The following is a 21,191-nucleotide window of genomic DNA, read 5'->3' on the forward strand; positions in this document are numbered from 1 at the left end:
ATAGACCCCTACCTATACTGTCCTGATAGACCTATACTGTCCTGATAGACCCCTACCTATACTGTCCTGATAGACCCCTACCTATACTGTCCTAATGGACCTATACTGTCCTGATAGACCACTACCTATACTGTCCTGATAGAACCCTACCTATACTGTTCTGATAGACCTATACTGTCCTGATAGACCCCTACCTATACTGTCCTGATAGACCCCTACCTATACTGTCCTGATAGACCCCTACCTATACTGTCCTGATAGACCCCTACCCATACTGTCCTGATAGACCTATGCTGTCCTGATAGACCCCTACCTATACTGTCCTGATAGACCTATACTGTCCTAATAGACCCCTACCTATACTGTCCTGATAGACCCCTACCTATACTGTCCTGATAGACCTATACTGTCCTGATAGACCCCTACCGATACTGTCCTGATAGACCTATACTGTCCTGATAGACCTATACTGTCCTGATAGACCCCTACCTATACTGTCCTGATAGACCTATGCTGTCCTGATAGACCCCTACCTATACTGTCCTGATAGACCTATACTGTCCTAATAGACCCCTACCTATACTGTCCTAATAGACCCCTACCTATACTGTCCTGATAGACCCCTACCTATACTGTCCTGATAGACCTATACTGTCCTGATAGACCCCTACCTATACTGTCATGATAGACCTATACTGTCCTGATAGACCTATACTGTCCTGATAGACCCCTACCTATACTGTCCTGATAGACCTATACTGTCCTGATAGACCCCTACCTATACTGTCCTGATAGACCTATACTGTCCTGATAGACCACTACCTATCAGGGAGGGAGGGAGGGAGAGGGAGAGAGAATTATTTGGGCCTCAAATAGTTCTTATTTCTTAGGAATGCGTCACTATAGCAATAGGATTGTCCCTGAGGCAATGGAACCAGTCTATTTAAGGTCAAACGTTGGCTCTGGCAAACATCAACTCAGTGCTGCGGTTCAAACATCAACTCAGTGCTGCAGTTCAAACATCAACTCAGTGCTGCAGTTCAAACATCAACTCAGTGCTGCAGTTCAAACATCAACTCAGTGCTGCAGTTCAAACATCAACTCAGTGCTGCAGTTCAAACATCAACTCAGTGCTGCTGTTGTGTTGTTGTTTACATCATAGCATATAGTTCACATTTGGGACGTTCTCCTAACGTCTGTCTCCTGTTTGTCCACCTCCCAGACCTCCAGTTGGACTACTCGCTGACAGACGACTTCTGTAAGAACCACTTCCTGGTTGGGCTGCTCCTGCGGGAGGTTGGCGGGGCCTTGCAGGAGTTCCGGGAGATCCGTCAGATATCCATCCACGTGCTCAAGAACCTGATGGTCAAGCACACTTTTGACGAGCGCTACACCTCCAAGGTAAGCAGCCCAGTCATCCCTGTCTCTTTCCTCTCTAGTCATTTAGAAATTCCTCATAAGGGAAAAGGAAGTTGATTTAATCAGATTATCTTTATTTCAGAGCCAGCAGGCTAGGTTGGCCACCCTTTACCTGCCCCTGTTTGGTCTGCTCCAGGAGAACGTCCACAGGCTCAACGTGAAGGAAGTTTCCCCATTCACCATCAACTACTCCAACAACGTAAGGCTTCTATCTAGTGGCTGGCTTCGACAACAACTCAAATCAACAGCGTAAGGGTTCTATCTAGTGGCTGGCTTCGACAACAACTCAAATCAACAGCGTAAGGGTTCTATCTAGTGGCTGGCTTCGACAACAACTCAAATCAACAACGTAAGGGTTCTATCTAGTGGCTGGCTACGACCACAACTCAAATCATCAACGTAAGGGTTCTATCTAGTGGCTGCCTACGACAACAACTCAAATCAACAACGTAAGGGTTCTATCTAGTGGCTGGCTACGACCACAACTCAAATCAACAACGTAAGGGTTCTATCTAGTGGCTGGCTATGACCACAACTCAAATCATCAACGTAAGGGTTCTATCTAGTGGCTGCCTACGACAACAACTCAAATCAACAGCGTAAGGCTTCTATCTAGTGGCTGGCTATGACCACAACTCAAATCCCTAACTGCATAGACTTGACTAATGGTTCATTTTCCTTTCAGAATGGAAGAGATGATTCACTCTTGGGCAACACCGTGATGATGACGCCTCCAAGGTCCAGTACTTTTTTCGACAACAGTTTGCACAAGGATTTGTTTGGAGTCATCTCTGGCACCGGTGAGATTCAGTCTCCTTTTGGCACCGACGTGAGATTTAACTCATGTTGTCCAGTGGTGATTGAGGGACATGAGGGTCATATATTTAACCGTGCTGACGTTTCTATGTTCTTCAGCCTCCCCTCATGCATCCTCTACCCCCAACGTTAACTCTGTCCGCCACGCTGACTCCCGAGGCTCCCTAATCAGCACTGACTCTGGAAACAGCCTTCATGAGAAGAGCAACGATAAGAACAACTCTCTGGACAAGGTACCATTACTTAAAGATGATCATGTTACTTATTATTGGTCAAATCACTGCAGGCTGAGATCTGCTTGACATCAGTTACTGAGGGTGTAGCCAATGCCTGAGGACTGTAGCACATGGCTACTGCTGTGATGTTAGTCTGTTAGTGTTAGTCTGTTAGTCTGTTAGTGTTAGTCTGTTAGTGTTAGTCTGTTAGTGTTAGTCTGTTAGTCTGTTAGTGTTAGTGTTAGTCTGTTAGTGTTAGTCTGTTAGTCTGTTAGTGTTAGTCTGTTAGTGTTAGTCTGTTAGTGTTAGTCTGTTAGTCTGTTAGTGTTAGTGTTTGTCTGTTAGTGTTAGTCTGTTAGTCTGTTAGTGTTAGTGTTAGTCTGTTAGTCTGTTAGTGTTAGTGTTAGTCTGTTAGTGTTAGTCTGTTAGTGTTAGTCTGTTAGTCTGTTAGTGTTAGTCTGTTAGTGTTAGTCTGTTAGTGTTAGTGTTAGTCTGTTTGTGTTAGTGTTAGTCTGTTAGTCTGTTAGTGTTAGTCTACTTAGTGTTAGTCGGTTAGTGTTAGTCTGTTAGTCTGTTAGTGTTGGTCTGTTAGTGTTAGTGTGTTAGTGTTAGTCTGTTAGTGTTAGTGTGTTAGTCTGTTAGTGTTAGTCTGTTAGTGTTAGTGTGTTAGTCTGTTAGTGTTGGTCTGTTAGTCTGTTAGTGTTAGTCTGTTAGTGTTAGTGTGTTAGTCTGTTAGTGTTAGTGTGTTAGTGTTAGTCTGTTAGTGTTAGTCTGTTAGTCTGTTAGTGTTAGTCTGTTAGTGTGTTAGTGTTAGTCTGTTAGTCTGTTAGTGTTAGTCTGTTAGTGTTAGTCTGTTAGTGTTAGTCTGTTTGCCTGTTAGTGTTAGTCTGTTAGTGTTAGTCTGTTAGTGTTAGTCTGTTGGTCTGTTAGTGTTAGTCTGTTAGTGTTAGTGTTAGTCGGTTAGTGTTAGTCTGTTAGTGTTGGTCTGTTGGTCTGTTAGTGTTAGTCTGTTAGTGTTAGTCTGTTGGTCTGTTAGTGTTAGTCTGTTAGTGTTAGTCTGTTAGTGTTAGTCTGTTAGTGTTAGTCTGTTAGTGTTAGTCTGTTGGTCTGTTAGTGTTAGTCTGTTAGTGTTAGTGTTAGTCGGTTAGTGTTAGTCTGTTGGTCTGTTAGTGTTAGTCTGTTAGTGTTAGTCTGTTGGTCTGTTAGTGTTAGTCTGTTAGTGTTAGTCTGTTGGTCTGTTAGTGTTAGTCTGTTAGTGTTAGTCTGTTAGTGTTAGTCTGTTAGTGTTAGTGTTAGTCTGTTAGTGTTAGTCTGTTAGTGTTAGTCTGTTAGTGTTAGTGTTAGTCTGTTAGTGTTAGTCTGTTAGTGTTAGTCTGTTAGTGTTAGTCTGTTAGTGTTAGTGTTAGTCTGTTAGTCTGTTAGTGTTAGTGTGTTAGTCTGTTAGTGTTAGTCTGTTAGTGTTAGTCTGTTGGTCTGTTAGTGTTAGTCTGTTAGTGTAAGTCTGTTGGTCTGTTAGTGTTAGTCTGTTAGTGTTAGTCTGTTTGCCTGTTAGTGTTAGTCTGTTTGCCTGTTAGTGTTAGTCTGTTAGTGTTAGTCTGTTAGTGTTAGTCTGTTGGTCTGTTAGTGTTAGTCTGTTAGTGTTAGTGTTAGTCGGTTAGTGTTAGTCTGTTAGTGTTGGTCTGTTGGTCTGTTAGTGTTAGTCTGTTAGTGTTAGTCTGTTGGTCTGTTAGTGTTAGTCTGTTAGTGTTAGTGTTAGTCTGTTAGTCTGTTAGTGTTAGTCTGTTAGTGTTAGTCTGTTAGTGTTAGTCTGTTGGTCTGTTAGTGTTAGTCTGTTAGTGTTAGTCTGTTGGTCTGTTAGTGTTAGTCTGTTAGTGTTAGTCTGTTAGTCTGTTAGTGTTAGTGTGTTAGTCTGTTAGTGTTAGTCTGTTAGTGTTAGTCTGTTAGTGTTAGTCTGTTGGTCTGTTAGTGTTAGTCTGTTAGTGTTAGTCTGTTGGTCTGTTAGTGTTAGTCTGTTAGTGTTAGTCTGTTAGTGTTAGTCTGTTAGTGTTAGTGTTAGTCTGTTAGTGTTAGTCTGTTAGTGTTAGTCTGTTAGTGTTAGTGTTAGTCTGTTAGTCTGTTAGTGTTAGTGTGTTAGTCTGTTAGTGTTAGTCTGTTAGTGTTAGTCTGTTGGTCTGTTAGTGTTAGTCTGTTAGTGTTAGTCTGTTGGTCTGTTAGTGTTAGTCTGTTAGTGTTAGTCTGTTAGTCTGTTAGTCTGTTAGGTTAGTGTGTTAGTGTTAGTCTGTTAGTCTGTTAGTGTTAGTCTGTTGGTCTGTTAGTGTTAGTGTGTTAGTGTTAGTCTGTTAGTGTTGGTCTGTTAGTGTTAGTCTGTTAGTCTGTTAGTGTTAGTCTGTTAGTCTGTTAGTGTTAGTGTGTTAGTGTTAGTCTGTTAGTGTTGGTCTGTTAGTGTTAGTCTGTTAGTCTGTTAGTGTTAGTCTGTTAGTGTTAGTGTGTTAGTGTTAGTCTGTTAGTGTTAGTCGGTTAGTGTTAGTCTGTTAGTCTGTTAGTGTTAGTCTGTTAGTATTAGTCTGTTAGTATTAGTCTGTTAGTGTTAGTCTGTTAGTCTGTTGGTGTTAGTGTTAGTCTGTTAGTGTTAGTCTGTTAGTGTTAGTGTTAGTCTGTTAGTGTTAGTGTTAGTCTGTTAGTGTTAGTCGGTTAGTCTTGTTAGTGTTAGTCTGTTGGTATGTTTGTGTTTGTGTTAGTCTATTAGTGTTAGTCTGTTGGTCTGTTAGTGTTAGTCTGTTAGTGTTAGTCTGTTGGTCTGTTAGTGTTTGTCTGTTAGTGTTAGTCTGTTAGTGTTAGTCTGTTAGTGTTAGTCTGTTGGTCTGTTAGTGTTAGTGTGTTAGTCTGTTAGTGTTAGTCTGTTAGTGTTAGTCTGTTAGTGTTAGTCTGTTAGTGTTAGTGTGTTAGTCTGTTAGTGTTGGTCTGTTAGTGTTAGTGTGTTAGTGTTAGTCTGTTAGTCTGTTAGTGTTAGTCTGTTAGTCTGTTAGTGTTTGTCTGTTAGTGTGTTAGTGTTAGTCTGTTAGTGTTAGTCTGTTAGTGTTAGTCTGTTAGTGTTAGTCTGTTGGTCTGTTAGTGTTAGTCTGTTAGTGTTAGTCTGTTGGTCTGTTAGTGTTAGTCTGTTAGTGTTAGTCTGTTAGTGTTGGTCTGTTAGTGTTGGTCTGTTAGTGTTTGTCTGTTAGTCTGTTAGTGTTAGTCTGTTAGTGTGTGTGTTAGTCTGTTAGTGTTAGTCTGTTAGTGTTAGTCTGTTAGTCTGTTAGTGTTAGTCTGTTAGTGTTAGTGTTAGTCTGTTAGTGTTAGTCTGTTAGTGTTAGTGTTAGTGTTAGTCTGTTAGTGTGTTAGTGTTAGTCTGTTAGTGTTAGTCTGTTAGTGTTAGTCTGTTAGTCTGTTAGTGTTAGTCTGTTAGTGTGTTAGTGTTAGTCTGTTAGTCTGTTAGTGTTAGTCTGTTAGTGTTAGTCTGTTAGTGTTAGTCTGTTTGTCTGTTAGTGTTAGTCTGTTAGTGTTAGTCTGTTAGTGTTAGTCTGTTGGTCTGTTAGTGTTAGTCTGTTAGTGTTAGTGTTAGTCTGTTAGTGTTAGTCTGTTAGTGTTGGTCTGTTGGTCTGTTAGTGTTAGTCTGTTAGTGTTAGTGTTAGTCTGTTAGTGTTAGTCTGTTAGTGTTAGTGTTAGTCTGTTAGTGTTAGTCTGTTAGTCTGTTAGTGTTAGTCTGTTAGTGTTAGTCTGTTAGTGTTAGTCTGTTTGCCTGTTAGTGTTAGTCTGTTAGTGTTAGTCTGTTAGTGTTAGTCTGTTGGTCTGTTAGTGTTAGTCTGTTAGTGTTAGTCTGTTAGTGTTGGTCTGTTGGTCTGTTAGTGTTAGTCTGTTAGTGTTAGTGTTAGTCTGTTAGTGTTAGTCTGTTAGTGTTAGTCTGTTAGTGTTAGTGTTAGTCTGTTAGTGTTAGTCCTTTAGTGTTAGTCTGTTAGTGTTAGTCTGTTAGTGTTGGTCTGTTAGTGTTAGTCTGTTAGTGTTAGTCTGTTAGTGTTGGTCTGTTAGTGTTAGTGTTAGTCTGTTAGTGTTAGTCTGTTAGTGTTAGTCTGTTAGTGTTAGTGTTAGTCTGTTAGTCTGTTAGTGTTAGTGTGTTAGTCTGTTAGTGTTAGTCTGTTAGTGTTAGTCTGTTGGTCTGTTAGTGTTAGTCTGTTAGTGTTAGTCTGTTGGTCTGTTAGTGTTAGTCTGTTAGTGTTAGTCTGTTAGTGTTGGTCTGTTAGTGTTAGTCTGTTAGTGTTAGTCTGTTAGTCTGTTAGTCTGTTAGTGTTAGTGTGTTAGTGTTAGTCTGTTAGTCTGTTAGTGTTAGTCTGTTAGTCTGTTAGTGTTAGTGTGTTAGTGTTAGTCTGTTAGTGTTGGTCTGTTAGTGTTAGTCTGTTAGTCTGTTAGTGTTAGTCTGTTAGTATTAGTCTGTTAGTGTTAGTCTGTTAGTCTGTTGGTGTTAGTGTTAGTCTGTTAGTGTTAGTCTGTTAGTGTTAGTGTTAGTCTGTTAGTGTTAGTGTTAGTCTGTTAGTGTTAGTCGGTTAGTCTTGTTAGTGTTAGTCTGTTGGTATGTTTGTGTTAGTGTTAGTCTATTAGTGTTAGTCTGTTGGTCTGTTAGTGTTAGTCTGTTAGTGTTAGTCTGTTGGTCTGTTAGTGTTTGTCTGTTAGTGTTAGTCTGTTAGTGTTAGTCTGTTAGTGTTAGTCTGTTAGTGTTAGTCTGTTGGTCTGTTAGTGTTAGTGTGTTAGTCTGTTAGTGTTAGTCTGTTAGTGTTAGTCTGTTAGTGTTAGTGTGTTAGTCTGTTAGTGTTGGTCTCTTAGTGTTAGTGTGTTAGTGTTAGTCTGTTAGTCTGTTAGTGTTAGTCTGTTAGTCTGTTAGTGTTCGTCTGTTAGTGTGTTAGTGTTAGTCTGTTAGTCTGTTAGTGTTAGTCTGTTAGTGTTAGTCTGTTAGTGTTAGTCTGTTGGTCTGTTAGTGTTAGTCTGTTAGTGTTAGTCTGTTGGTCTGTTAGTGTTAGTCTGTTAGTGTTAGTCTGTTAGTGTTGGTCTGTTAGTGTTAGTCTGTTAGTCTGTTAGTGTTAGTCTGTTAGTGTGTGTGTTAGTCTGTTAGTGTTAGTCTGTTAGTGTTAGTGTGTTAGTGTTAGTCTGTTAGTGTTAGTGTTAGTCTGTTAGTGTTAGTCTGTTAGTGTTAGTGTTAGTGTTAGTCTGTTAGTGTGTTAGTGTTAGTCTGTTAGTGTTAGTCTGTTAGTGTTAGTCTGTTAGTCTGTTAGTGTTAGTCGGTTAGTGTTAGTCTGTTAGTGTTAGTCTGTTAGTCTGTTAGTGTTAGTCTGTTAGTGTTAGTGTGTTAGTCTGTTAGTGTTAGTCTGTTGGTCTGTTAGTGTTAGTCTGTTAGTGTTAGTCTGTTAGTCTGTTAGTGTTAGTCTGTTAGTGTTAGTGTGTTAGTGTTAGTCTGTTAGTCTGTAAGTGTTAGTCGGTTAGTGTTAGTCTGTTAGTCTGTTAGTGTTAGTCTGTTAGTGTTAGTGTGTTAGTGTTAGTCTGTTAGTCTGTTAGTGTTAGTCTGTTGGTCTGTTAGTGTTAGTCTGTTAGTGTTAGTCTGTTAGTGTTAGTCTGTTGGTCTGTTAGTGTTAGTCTGTTAGTCTGTTAGTGTTAGTGTGTGTGTTAGTCTGTTAGTGTTAGTCTGTTAGTGTTAGTCTGTTAGTCTGTTAGTGTTAGTCGGTTAGTGTTAGTCTGTTGGTCTGTTAGTGTTAGTCTGTTAGTGTTCGTCTGTTGGTCTGTTAGTTTTAGTCTGTTAGTGTTAGTGTTAGTCGGTTAGTGTTAGTCTGTTAGTGTTGGTCTGTTAGTGTTAGTCTGTTAGTGTTAGTGTTAGTGTTCGTCTGTTAGTGTGTTAGTGTTAGTCTGTTAGTGTTAGTCTGTTAGTGTTAGTCTGTTAGTCTGTTAGTGTTAGTCTGTTAGTGTTAGTCTGTTAGTCTGTTAGTGTTAGTCTGTTAGTGTTAGTGTGTTAGTGTTAGTCTGTTAGTCTGTTAGTGTTAGTCTGTTAGTGTTAGTGTGTTAGTGTTAGTCTGTTAGTCTGTTGGTGTTAGTGTTAGTCTGTTAGTCTGTTAGTGTTAGTCTGTTAGTATTAGTCTGTTAGTATTAGTCTGTTAGTGTTAGTCTGTTAGTCTGTTGGTGTTAGTGTTAGTCTGTTAGTGTTAGTCTGTTGTGTTAGTTGTTAGTGTTAGTCGTTAGTGTTAGTCTGTTAGTGTTAGTCTGTTGGTCTGTTAGTGTTAGTCTGTTGGTTGTTTGTGTGTTTGTGTTAGTCTGTTAGTGTTAGTCTGTTGGTCTGTTAGTGTTAGTCTGTTAGTGTTAGTCTGTTAGTGTTTGTCTGTTAGTGTTAGTCTGTTAGTGTTAGTCTGTTGGTCTGTTAGTGTTAGTGTGTTAGTTGTTAGTCTGTTAGTCTGTTAGTGTTAGTCTGTTGGTCTGTTAGTGTTAGTCTGTTAGTGTTAGTCTGTTAGTCTGTTAGTGTTAGTCTGTTAGTGTTAGTCTGTTAGTGTTAGTCTGTTAGTCTGTTAGTGTTAGTCGGTTAGTGTTAGTCTGTTAGTCTGTTAGTGTTAGTCTGTTAGTGTTAGTCTGTTAGTGTTAGTCTGTTAGTCTGTTAGTGTTAGTCTGTTGGTCTGTTAGTGTTAGTCTGTTAGTGTTAGTCTGTTAGTGTTAGTCTGTTGGTCTGTTAGTGTTAGTCTGTTAGTCTGTTAGTGTTAGTGTGTGTGTTAGTCTGTTAGTGTTAGTCTGTTAGTGTTAGTCTGTTAGTCTGTTAGTGTTAGTCTGTTAGTGTTCGTCTGTTGGTCTGTTAGTTTTAGTCTGTTAGTGTTAGTGTTAGTCGGTTAGTGTTAGTCTGTTAGTGTTGGTCTGTTAGTGTTAGTCTGTTAGTGTTAGTGTGTTAGTGTTCGTCTGTTAGTCTGTTAGTGTTAGTCTGTTAGTGTTAGTCTGTTAGTTTTAGTCTGTTAGTCTGTTAGTGTTAGTCTGTTAGTGTTAGTCTGTTAGTCTGTTAGTGTTAGTCTGTTAGTGTTAGTCTGTTAGTGTTAGTCTGTTAGTCTGTTAGTGTTAGTCTGTTAGTGTTAGTGTTAGTCTGTTAGTCGGTTACTGTTAGTCTGTTAGTCTGTTAGTGTTAGTCTGTTAGTGTTAGTGTCTGTTAGTGTTGTCTGTTAGTGTTAGTCTGTTAGTCTGTTAGTGTTAGTCTGTTAGTGTTAGTCTGTTAGTGTTAGTCTGTTAGTGTTGGTCTGTTAGTGTTAGTGTTAGTCTGTTGGTCTGTTAGTGTTAGTCTGTTAGTGTTAGTGTGTGTGTTAGTCTGTTAGTGTTAGTCTGTTAGTGTTAGTCTGTTAGTGTAAGTCTGTTAGTGTTAGTCGGTTAGTCTGTTAGTGTTAGTCTGTTAGTGTTAGTCTGTTAGTGTTAGTCGGTTAGTCTGTTAGTGTTAGTCTGTTAGTGTTAGTGTTAGTCTGTTAGTGTTAGTCTGTTAGTTTTAGTCTGTTAGTGTTAGTCTGTTAGTGTTAGTCGGTTAGTCTGTTAGTGTTAATCTGTTAGTTTTAGTCTGTTAGTGTTAGTCTGTTAGTCTGTTAGTCTGTTAGTCGGTTAGTCTGTTAGTGTTAGTCTGTTAGTGTTAGTCTGTTAGTCTGTTAGTGTTAGTCGGTTAGTGTTAGTCTGTTAGTGTTAGTCTGTTAGTCTGTTAGTGTTAGTCTGTTAGTGTTAGTCTGTTAGTGTTAGTCTGTTAGTCTGTTAGTGTTAGTCTGTTAGTGTTAGTCGGTTAGTGTTAGTCGGTTAGTCTGTTAGTGTTAGTCTGTTAGTGTTAGTCGGTTAGTGTTAGTCGGTTAGTCTGTTAGTGTTAGTCTGTTAGTGTTAGTCGGTTAGTGTTAGTCGGTTAGTCTGTTAGTGTTAGTCTGTTAGTGTTAGTCGGTTAGTGTTAGTCGGTTAGTCTGTTAGTGTTAGTCTGTTAGTCTAGTTAGGCTAGAATTAAATCTGGGTATGATCAATGTGAGTTTCAGCAGCTATTTAGTTGGTCAGATTTAGGCCATAGATTTAGTTGAGGATGTTCCATGCATCGTTTTCAGTATTTTCTCAGACAGACACATGAGAGGTCCACCTGTTATACCAATGACAGTTATGAGGTTAGTGCCTGTTAACTTGTCATTGTACTATTGACTCCTCCATCCACCTACCCACTACTGCTGCTGGCAGAGGGAGAATTTCAGGCGGAGACACTGCTAATATGCTACGCTTATTTTCCGAACCCGAGGACTCCATTCGCTCCAAACGCGCCACCATGGACTTTATCCTGCTCACTGTCCACAGTGTTTCAGAGAATCATGATCCCCACCACTCCAAGTACAGAATTAGAATAAACATCCCTCACCCTTACCTTCTCCCCTTCCTCCCAAGAGTGTCCTGTGTGTGAGTGGTGTGTTTTAGTCTTTGCCGAGGTCCTTTCTTTGCCAGGAGGATGATACACAGTTTAATCTCTGGTGCCATGAAGCACAGCTACTGCTTTCTGGTTTTCTGTAGGAGTGACACTGAAGCATGCAACCCGGCTGGAGTCTCTTCATTTCTGATCTCCCTCGTGTGTGCCGTGTGACTCTTTTAGCTGTAAGAGTTTTAGAGGATTGTTCTCAGAACTCTAGAACTTAGGGCTGGCACAGTTACCGTTTATGGATTCTCAACAACACAATGAAACTTTGTTGCTCCTTGCTGAAACAAGACAGGTGTTGTAGCGAACGAGTATTCGGTTGCCTAGGCAACGCCCTCCTCCTCCCTGCGGAAGCACACATCGACATATGCCGTCAGGAGCTGTGGAAAAGGAGAACATTTGATTGGTTATAACGGTGACCACGGTCATTTTGGCTGACCAATAACCGTCATCCAAAATTTCATGACCGTCACAAGCCCTCTACAGTATGTACTGATGAGGAGGTCCTCTTTCTTTGTGTTATGTTTCTGTCTGTTCTTTTCACAGTTTTCTTTATGAATGATAGTCTGAGGAGACAGTCAGTCAGAAAGGGAAAGAAAGACAATGTAATATTTGCTTCATTTTTAAGCCATGAATGACATCCATCTACGATATATAGTCTCTCTTTGATAAAGAATTCATGAAAATGATCGCCTACTGTGTTTAGTCAAGTTTTCAGACTGAGTGTACAAAACATTAAGGACACATGCAATTTCATGGCATAGACTGACCAGGTGAATCCAGGGGAAAGCTATGATCTCTTATTGATGTCACTTATTAAATCCTCTTCAATCAATGTAGATGAAGGGGAGGAGGCAGGTTGAAGGTGGATTTTTAAGCCTCAAGACAATTGTAGACATGGATTGTGTATGTGTGCCATTCAGGGGATGAATGGGCAAGACAAAATATTTAAGTGCATTTGAATGGGATATGGTAGTAGGTGCCAGGCGCATGACTTTATGTCAAGAATTGCAACGCTGCTGGGTTTTTCATGCTCAAAAGTTTCCTGTGTGTATCAAGAATGGTCCACCACCCAAAGGACATCCAACCAACTTGACACAACTGTGGGAAGCATTGGAGTCAACATGGGCCAGTGTCCCTGTGGAAATATTTTGACACATTGTAAAGTCCATGCGCCAACGAATTAAGGCTGTTCTGAGGGCAAAAGGGTGGAGGTATAACTCAATATTTGGAAGGTGTTCCTAATGTTTGGTATAATCTGTGTATATGGCAGCTACGTTTAGCCGCTAACTATCTCTGTCAACAAGATATGGCTTCAGTCTGTTAGCTCTGATCTACACTAACTCACCACTGGTAAAGGAAGACGCTGTATTTTCCTACGCTATGGTAGATCTGCTACTCCACTGCTTTGTCGGTTCCTGCTTCCTGCTCTCTGTCCCGGCTTGGAGAGTGTTTTGTTGATTCCTGCTTCCTGCTCTCTGTCCTGGCTTGGAGAGTGTTTTGTTGATTCCTGCTTCCTGCTCTCTGTCCTGGCTTGGAGAGTGTTTTGTTGATTCCTGCTTCCTGCTCTCTGTCCCGGCTTGTAGAGTGCTTTGTTGATTCCTGCTTCCTGCTCTCTGTCCCGGCTTGGAGAGTGTTTTGTTGATTCCTGCTTCCTGCTCTCTGTCCTGGCTTGTAGAGTGCTTTGTTGATTCCTGCTTCCTGCTCTCTGTCCTGGCTTGTAGAGTGTTTCCCGGCTTTTGTTGATTCCTGCTTCCTGCTCTCTGTCCTGGCTTGGAGAGTGTTTTGTTGATTCCTGCTTCCTGCTCTCTGTCCTGGCTTGTAGAGTGCTTTGTTGATTCCTGCTTCCCGCTCTCTGTCCTGGCTTGTAGAGTGTTTTGTTGATTCCTGCTTCCTGCTCTCTGTCCTGGCTTGGAGAGTGTTTTGTTGATTCCTGCTTCCTGCTCTCTGTCCTGGCTTGGAGAGTGTTTTGATGATTCCTGCTTCCTGCTCTCTGTCCCGGCTTGGAGAGTGTTTTGTTGATTCCTGCTTCCTGCTCTCTGTCCTGGCTTGGAGAGTGTTTTGTTGATTCCTGCTTCCTGCTCTCTGTCCTGGCTTGGAGAGTGTTTTGTTGATTCCTGCTTCCTGCTCTCTGTCCTGGCTTGTAGAGTGTTTTGTTGATTCCTGCTTCCTGCTCTCTGTCCTGGCTTGGAGAGTGTTTTGTTGATTCCTGCTTCCTGCTCTCTGTCCTGGCTTGGAGAGTGTTTTGATGATTCCTGCTTCCTGCTCTCTGTCCTGGCTTGGAGATTTCTAGTGATTAAGCCCTGCACGTACAACTGATCTGGCAGTCTCCCCCGCATCTAGACCCCAAAGGGGCCTGAGTGACTGACTCCATTAGTGTAGTCATACGGCACCAAGAGTACCCTGTGCTTGCTGCCAGCCATTACAGTAGGCTTACCTGCTAATGAGTGCATCATATGCATGTAAATGTATAGGAGATAGATGTACTGAAAGATACTTTAGTATTATATCATCAGAAATCAGAAACAGATGTACTGAAAGGTACTTGAGTCTATCATTGAACTGATGATGTAATACTAACGTTTAAAATACAGAAATCAGCATTCAATATTCTTCAGTATCTTATTTTTCCTACCCTTTTTGCCTTATAAAACATGTACAGATTACCATACATTAAGAACAACAACATGGCAAATAGAACAACGAGCACAAATCTCCCAATAGCATTACTGTGTGAATAGAGCAGTGCAACAGGGTGTCAGTAGCGTGTGTTGTAGTGTATTTTAGCTGATCTCTGACCAGCGTGACTGTCCCTCAGAGCCAGCCAGCGTCAACTCTGAGCGGCAGCCTGCTGCGTTGTGACAAGCTGGACCAGGCTGAGATCAAGAGCCTGCTCATGTGCTTCCTCCACATCCTCAAGAGCATGTCTGAGGGTAAGACTTTACCGCTCTCTACTCAAGCACATCATTTGATTTTGATTTTGGGGGGGGCTGGGTATCCTTAGTGAACTGTGTATTCCTACAGCCAGTAGTTTTCCTCAGGACTACGTCCTAAATGACACCCTATTCCCTATTTCGTGCACTACTTTTTTTTAACAAGGGCCCATAGAGTACTATAGGATACAGGGTACCATGTAGGACACACATATAACCCTTCACCTCTCCTTCATTCAGATGCTCTGTTTACCTACTGGAATAAGGCCTCGTCTACTGAGCTCATGGACTTCTTCACTCTAGTAGAGTAAGCATCGGCCTGTCAGCTTAACCTTGTTATTGTCCCCATGCTACTTTATACCATTTTACTGTATAGATTGAGTATGTTTAAGCATCTTTTTATTAGTCCCAATGAGTAACAATGAGTCTAATGCTTTTTTTTGTCTCCAGAGTGTGTCTCCATCAATTCAGATATATAGGAAAGAGATGCATCGCAAGGTAATGCTGTTCTCCAAATGGTTCAATTGAACCTTTTATGGTAAAACCTGTAGATGAGACTAAATTACTTAATGTGTTACACCTTTTGTTGATAGTATCGTGTTGAAAATGTTGCTGTTTTAATGTCAACGTGAATATTGTCCAAGCCATTTTAAGGTGATAGTACACCACAAGCTGTTCCATATCTACTGACGATGCTATGAATGTTTTCTAGTAGCATCTGAGATCGTTTGAATGACACAACCATTGCCTGATGTCGCTAGCGATAGTTCTAAAACAGTGCTCATGTGTGGCTTGGTTTGTTGAGTTGTATTACCGTTGTGTGTAAAGTAAAGGCCCTCGAACGCTACAGAACACACACTATAACCACACATCACCCAGTACGCTCATATTTACCTTTGGACTGGACTCTGGCACACACTTTCTCTGTGAGAGCTCTGTCCGTGTGGCTCTCCTATCTCTCTGACCACCACCACTGTCTGTTTATCTGTTCACTTTAATGCTGGCAAGTTTAATATAGTAAATAAAACAAACATGGCTCCTGCCCCCTCCTGCTTGGGTAAGACTACAAATGGAATTAACTCTCCTATACTAAAAGCATGTTTTCTTCTCTCTTTTCTGATTGGCCATCTTATAACGCCACACCACTTTGATTGGCCATGTAATTGCACCACACAACAATAACCTGCCATGAGCTTCACCGTCTACTGTGTCTCTTTCATAGTCACATGCATGCGTTGGCTTCTGCTGTTACTAACTGCTATAGTGCTGCTCTAGCAATGTCTGCTTCTCTGAATCGCCTCACAACCTGACTTATCAACACTGAATCAAGATTGTATAGATGATCACAAATACACTGAGTGCACAAAACATTATGAACACCTGCTCTTTCCATGACAGACTGACCAGGTGAATCCAGGTGAAAGCTATGATCCCTTATTGATGTCTCTTGTTAAATCCACTTCAATCAGTGTAGATGAAAGGGAGGAGACAGGTTAAAGGAGGATTTTTAAGGCTTCTGACAATTGTAGATATGGATTCTGTATGTGTGCCATTCAGAGGGTGAATTGGCAAGACAAAAGTTTTAACTGCCTTTGAACGGGGTATGGTAGTAGGTGCCAGCCACACCAGTTTGTGTCAAGAACGGCAACGCTGCTGGGTTTTTCACGCTCAACAGTTTCCCGTGTCTATCAAGAAAGGTCCACCACCTAAAGGACATCAAGACAACTTGACAACTGTGGGAAGCATTGGAGTCAACATGGGCCAGCATCCCTGTGGAACACTTTCTAAACCTTGTAGATTCCGTGTCCCAACGAATTGAGGCTGTTCTGAGGGCAAAAGGGGGTGCAACTCAATATTAAGAAGGTGTTCCTAATGTTTTGTACACTCAGTGTAGAAAGAATAGTCGTGTGTCATATTAGCCTCAAAATGCTCCTAACATACATAAAGCAGACATTCCTATGGATTTTATTTTCTCTTTGGCCCTATTTCTAGCCTGGGAGCCAGTTTATGATTTAGACAACCTTAAACAGGAACTGATCTGGCTACCAGGCTATACAGTATTTCCTTCTATTTTGTGATCAATAGAATAGTTAGGTATGTGTAATATCTATTTTAACCTGCTTGACTAACCCTGGCCCTGGTATGTGTGATATCCATTCTAACCTGCTTGACTAACCCTGGTCCTGCTGGTAGTGGGCCAGTTGTCTAACAGTTTCCTGTTTCCTCATCAGGAGCCAGGAAGGGGTGGGACTCATAGCAGCACATGAGCGGAAGTCTCAGACTCTGCCTGTGTCCCGTAACAGGGCAGGAATGATGCATGCCCGCTTACAGCAACTCAGCAGCCTGGATAACTCATACACATTTAACCACAGTAAGTGTCCCCAATCACCCGCCTCTTAACCATAGGCCCCTCCCTCTGTAGTCAGTCACCTCATCATCATCATCATCATCATCATTATGTGTGCCACACCCAAGTCCAAAGTCAGCCGTTCCTGAGCCATTCCTCCATGGATGTGGTGGTTTTGAGTGAACAAAAGTGAAGGGTTTTATCCTAGAGAGTATATGACCCCTTGGGGGTCAACACATATCCAGTGGCGACTGAAGGGATGGTTTTAATCAGGACCAAGTTCACTGTTGTAACCGTTGTATTGACTTCACCAAAAGCAAAAGAGATTCAGCTCTATAGTAAGTTGATTCCCTTTAATGAAGTGAATTTCTTTGTGTTTTCAGTGTAAGAAAGATTTCAAGTGTTCTTGGAATATCTGTAGACAATGGTAAGAATGTATCAGGTCAACGACAGGCAGCTTACAGACTATTAGCTCTGTTCATCTGGTTGAAGTAAGAGCATGCCATTTTAGCTGAGAATGAGCCCTTTTAAACCCTCTGTTCCCTCTGACCTGTTCATTTCTGTTCCCTTCGTAACTCATTTCATTGTATTCAAACCTCTGAAGTTGAATGCATTTGTTTTCAACTCAACATTATTACCTCCTCTCAAGCAATGTTTTTTTTTTTGCCTTGATACTAATAATAGCTATTCTTTCAGACTGTATTGTAATGATGACTTTACAAGAGGGTATCTAGTCATCCCAAATGGCACCCTATTCCCTATATGGTGGACTACTTTTGACCAAAGCCCTATGTGCCCTGGTAAAAAAGTAGTGCACTAAACAGAGATGATGGTGCCATTTGAGATGCAACCAGAGCAGTACAGGAGTGTATTGTAGGGCTGATGTGAGAGAGCTCCAGCAGTGTGGTGTGTGTCCTCTGCAGCCTATAGCCACTCTGATGCTGACGTGCTGAACCAATCGGTTCTGGAGGCTAACATCGCCACGGAGGTCTGCCTCACCGTGCTGGACACTCTCAGCATCTTCATCATGGGATTCAAGGTACACTCCTAACTGCTGGTTCTGTGGCTTATAATAAGTGATCCTCAACATGTAAAACACATCACCTTCCTTGCTTGTTATGTGATTATGTTATCTAAGAAACTTGAAACTCCCTCTTCAGCTTTGCCTTACCAATCACTGACAAGAACCCCCTCCTGCTTGTCTACATACATGCACATCTATGTTGATGCTGATGTTATTTGATATTTCACCCTTTTTCTACTTCTTACTTGATGTTGTCTGTTAGTGTCAATCCCTGGCTTTTTGAAGTTGCTAACTGTCTGTCCTTGTATGTGGTCAGACCCAGCTCTGTTCGGACCATGGCCACAACCCGCTCATGAAGAAGGTGTTTGAGGTGCACCTCTGCTTCCTACAAATCAACCAATCAGAGACGGCCCTGAAGCAGGTCTTCACCTCGCTGCGCACCTTCATCTACAAGGTGACGAGGTCATCGGTTCTTAACAGTTCACAGTTAGTCAAGTGTTTTTCTCTCCCTGTCCTAAACTTGCCGACTATCTAATCATCGCTGTGCGTCTGTTTCCAGTTCCCCTGCACCTTCTTCGAGGGTCGTGCTGACATGTGTGCTTCGTTCTGCTACGAGATCCTGAAGTGCTGCAACTCCAAACTGAGCTCCATCCGCAGCGACGCCGCCCGCCTCCTCTACTTCCTCATGAAGAGTAACTTTGACTACACAGGACGCAAGTCCTTCGTCCGCACTCACCTACAGGTGAGAGAGAGGGAGAGAGAGAGAGCGAGAGAGAGATGGTGGGGGGAGGTTACCCTCTACATGCCGATCCATTTGTCTCCTCAGAACGTCTCTATGTAGAAGAACAGTCTAGGGAACTCTCCTAAAGAGTGGTTTGTCTGATGGTTATGGGAGTAGTGTGTTATCGACGTGATGGTTATGGGAGTAGTGTGTTATCGATGTGATGGTTATGGGAGTAGTGTGTTATTGACGTGATGGTTATGGGAGTAGTTTGTTATTGACGTGATTGTTATGGGAGTAGTGTGTTATCGATGTGATGGTTATGGGAGTAGTTTGTTATCGATGTGATTGTTATGGGAGTAGTTTGTTATCGACGTGATTGTTATGGGAGTAGTTTGTTATCGATGTGATGGTTATGGGAGTAGTTTGTTATCGACGTGATTGTTATGGGAGTAGTTTGTTATCGATGTGATGGTTATGGGAGTAGTTTGTTATCGATGTGATGGTTATGGGAGTAGTTTGTTATCGATGTGATGGTTATGGGAGTAGTGTGTTATCGACGTGATGGTTATGGGAGTAGTTTGTTATTGACGTGATGGTTATGGGAGTAGTTTGTTATCGATGTGATGGTTATGGGAGTAGTTTGTTATCGATGTGATGGTTATGGGAGTAGTTTGTTATCGACGTGATGGTTATGGGAGTCGTTTGTTATTGGCGTGATGGTTATGGGAGTAGTTTGTTATTGACGTGATGGTTATGGGAGTAGTTTGTTATCGATGTGATGGTTATGGGAGTAGTTTGTTATCGATGTGATGGTTATGGGAGTAGTTTGTTATCGATGTGATGGTTATGGGAGTCGTTTGTTATCGATGTGATGGTTATGGGAGTAGTGTGTTATCGATGTGATGGTTATGGGAGTAGTTTGTTATCGATGTGATGGTTATGGGAGTCGTTTGTTATCGATGTGATGGTTATGGGAGTAGTGTGTTATCGATGTGATGGTTATGGGAGTAGTTTGTTATTGACGTGATGGTTATGGGAGTAGTTTGTTATCGATGTGATGGTTATGGGAGTAGTGTGTTATCGATGTGATGGTTATGGGAGTAGTTTGTTATCGATGTGATGGTTATGGGAGTAGTTTGTTATCGATGTGATGGTTATGGGAGTAGTTTGTTATCGATGTGATGGTTATGGGAGTAGTTTGTTATCGATGTGATGGTTATGGGAGTAGTTTGTTATCGATGTGATGGTTATGGGAGTAGTTTGTTATCGATGTGATGGTTATGGGAGTAGTTTGTTATCGATGTGATGGTTATGGGAGTAGTTTGTTATCGATGTGATGGTTATGGGAGTCGTTTGTTATCGATGTGATGGTTATGGGAGTAGTTTGTTATCGATGTGATGGTTATGGGAGTAGTTTGTTATCGATGTGATGGTTATGGGAGTAGTGTGTTATCGATGTGATGGTTATGGGAGTAGTTTGTTATTGACGTGTGCAACTTCTGCCATCTCGCTCAGGTGGTGATCGCCGTCAGTCAGCTGATCGCTGACGTCATCGGTATCGGAGGAACCCGCTTCCAGCAGTCCCTGTCCATCATCAACAACTGTGCCAACAGTGATAAGACAATCAAGGTCAGAACCCGATGGATGCTCTATTCTCATTCAAACTCTATGTTACCATTGGACCACATGAATAATCTGGTCTTTACTCTTCCTGTTTATTGTCCTGTACAGAACACAGCCTTCCCATCAGATGTGAAGGACCTGACCAAGCGGATCCGGACGGTCCTGATGGCCACGGCTCAGATGAAGGAGCATGAGAGGGACCCGGAGATGCTGGTGGATCTGCAGTACAGCCTAGCAAAGTCCTACGCCAGCACGCCTGAGCTCCGCAAGACCTGGCTGGACAGCATGGCCCGCATCCATGTGAAGAATGGAGACCTGTCCGAGGTCTGTACCAGGCTAGGGGTCAGAGTTTGAAGAATGGAGAACTGTCTGAGATCTGTACCAGACTAGGGGTCAGAGTGTGAAGAATGGAGACCTGTCCGAGGTCTGTACCAGGCTAGGTTCAGGCTAGGGGTCAGAGTGTGAAGAATGGAGACCTGTCCGAGGTCTGTACCAGGCTAGGGGTCAGAGTGTGAAGAATGGAGACCTGTCCGAGGTCGGGAACAAGGCTAGGATTCGGGCTAGGGGTCAGAGTGTGAAGAATGGAGACCTGTCCGAGGTCGGTACCAGGCTAGGGGTCAGAGTGTGAAGAATGGAGACCTGTCCGAGGTCGGTACCAGGCTAGGGGTCAGAGTGTGAAGAATGGAGACCTGTCCGAGGTCGGGAACAAGGCTAGGGTTCAGGCTAGGGGTCAGAGTGTGAAGAATGGAGCCCTGTCAGAGGGCGATACCAGGCTAGGATTCGGGCTAGGGATCAGAGTGTGAAGAATGGAGACCTGTCCGAGGTCTGTACCAGGCTAGGATTCGGGCTAGGGGTCAGAGTGTGAAGAATGGAGACCTGTCCGAGGTCGGTACCAGGCTAGGGGTCAGAGTGGGAAGAATGGAGACCTGTCCGAGGTCTGTACCAGGCTAGGTTCAGGCTAGGGGTCAGAGTGTGAAGAATGGAGACCTGTCCGAGGTCTGTACCAGGCTAGGGGTCAGGCTAGGGGTCAGAGTGGGAAGAATGGAGACCTGTCCGAGGTCTGTACCAGGCTAGGGGTCAGGCTAGGGGTCAGAGTGGGAAGAATGGAGACCTGTCCGAGGTCTGTACCAGGCTAGGTTCAGGCTAGGGGTCAGAGTGTGAAGAATGGAGACCTGTCCGAGGTCTGTACCAGGCTAGGGGTCAGAGTGTGAAGAATGGAGACCTGTCCGAGGTCGGTACCAGGCTAGGGGTCAGAGTGTGAAGAATGGAGACCTGTCCCGAGATCAGAACCAGGGGTCAGGCTAGGGGTCACAGTGTATAAGTATAAGAGGATGGGCCAGAGGGATAGATGTTATTTTGAGGTGTAGTTATTTAAGGAGTGGATTATGGTAGAATCTCTATATGGAATATGACTATGGGATATGATGAATTCAAGTCATGTGGCTGGCTAGTAAAACATGCTGATGTATCTGTGATGTTCTCTGTTGTTCACAGGCAGCCATGTGTTATGTGCACGTGGCAGCACTGGTGGCCGAGTATCTCCGGAGGAAAGGTGCAGTATGTTGCTCATTATTGCCACTTGATGGTGCCATTTTCGCTTTTTTTTACAGACTTCACAAGGGGTTAATTAAA

At 42.4% G+C, this 21,191-nt stretch overlaps 1 protein-coding gene across 10 annotated transcripts in view; it reads left to right on the forward strand.

Annotated features, from left to right (window-relative positions):
• The window catches only part of LOC106582455 (dedicator of cytokinesis protein 9), a 268,403-nt gene that overhangs the window by 225,903 nt on the left and 21,309 nt on the right, over positions 1-21,191 (forward strand). For 6 of the 10 annotated variants that reach the window (XM_014165586.2, XM_014165579.2, XM_014165581.2 and 3 more), the window contains exons 31-44: positions 1,223-1,401; positions 1,502-1,618; positions 2,105-2,219; positions 2,335-2,468; positions 13,727-13,841; positions 14,082-14,148; positions 14,292-14,339; positions 16,073-16,212; positions 17,112-17,227; positions 17,529-17,666; positions 17,772-17,954; positions 19,452-19,565; positions 19,668-19,883; positions 21,054-21,111. In XM_014165586.2, the coding sequence (XP_014021061.2) occupies positions 1,223-1,401; positions 1,502-1,618; positions 2,105-2,219; positions 2,335-2,468; positions 13,727-13,841; positions 14,082-14,148; positions 14,292-14,339; positions 16,073-16,212; positions 17,112-17,227; positions 17,529-17,666; positions 17,772-17,954; positions 19,452-19,565; positions 19,668-19,883; positions 21,054-21,111 (1,740 nt within the window). Of the gene's footprint in view, positions 1-1,222; positions 1,402-1,501; positions 1,619-2,104; positions 2,220-2,334; positions 2,469-13,726; positions 13,842-14,081; positions 14,149-14,291; positions 14,340-16,072; positions 16,213-16,571; positions 16,616-17,111; positions 17,228-17,528; positions 17,667-17,771; positions 17,955-19,451; positions 19,566-19,667; positions 19,884-21,053; positions 21,112-21,191 lie in introns of those variants that run through there. The other 4 variants (XM_014165584.2, XM_014165587.2, XM_014165583.2 and 1 more) reach the window with 3 other exon arrangements.

This window comes from Salmo salar, chromosome ssa21, assembly GCF_905237065.1.
Source record: "Salmo salar chromosome ssa21, Ssal_v3.1, whole genome shotgun sequence".
NCBI classification, from domain to species: Eukaryota; Metazoa; Chordata; class Actinopteri; order Salmoniformes; family Salmonidae; genus Salmo; species Salmo salar.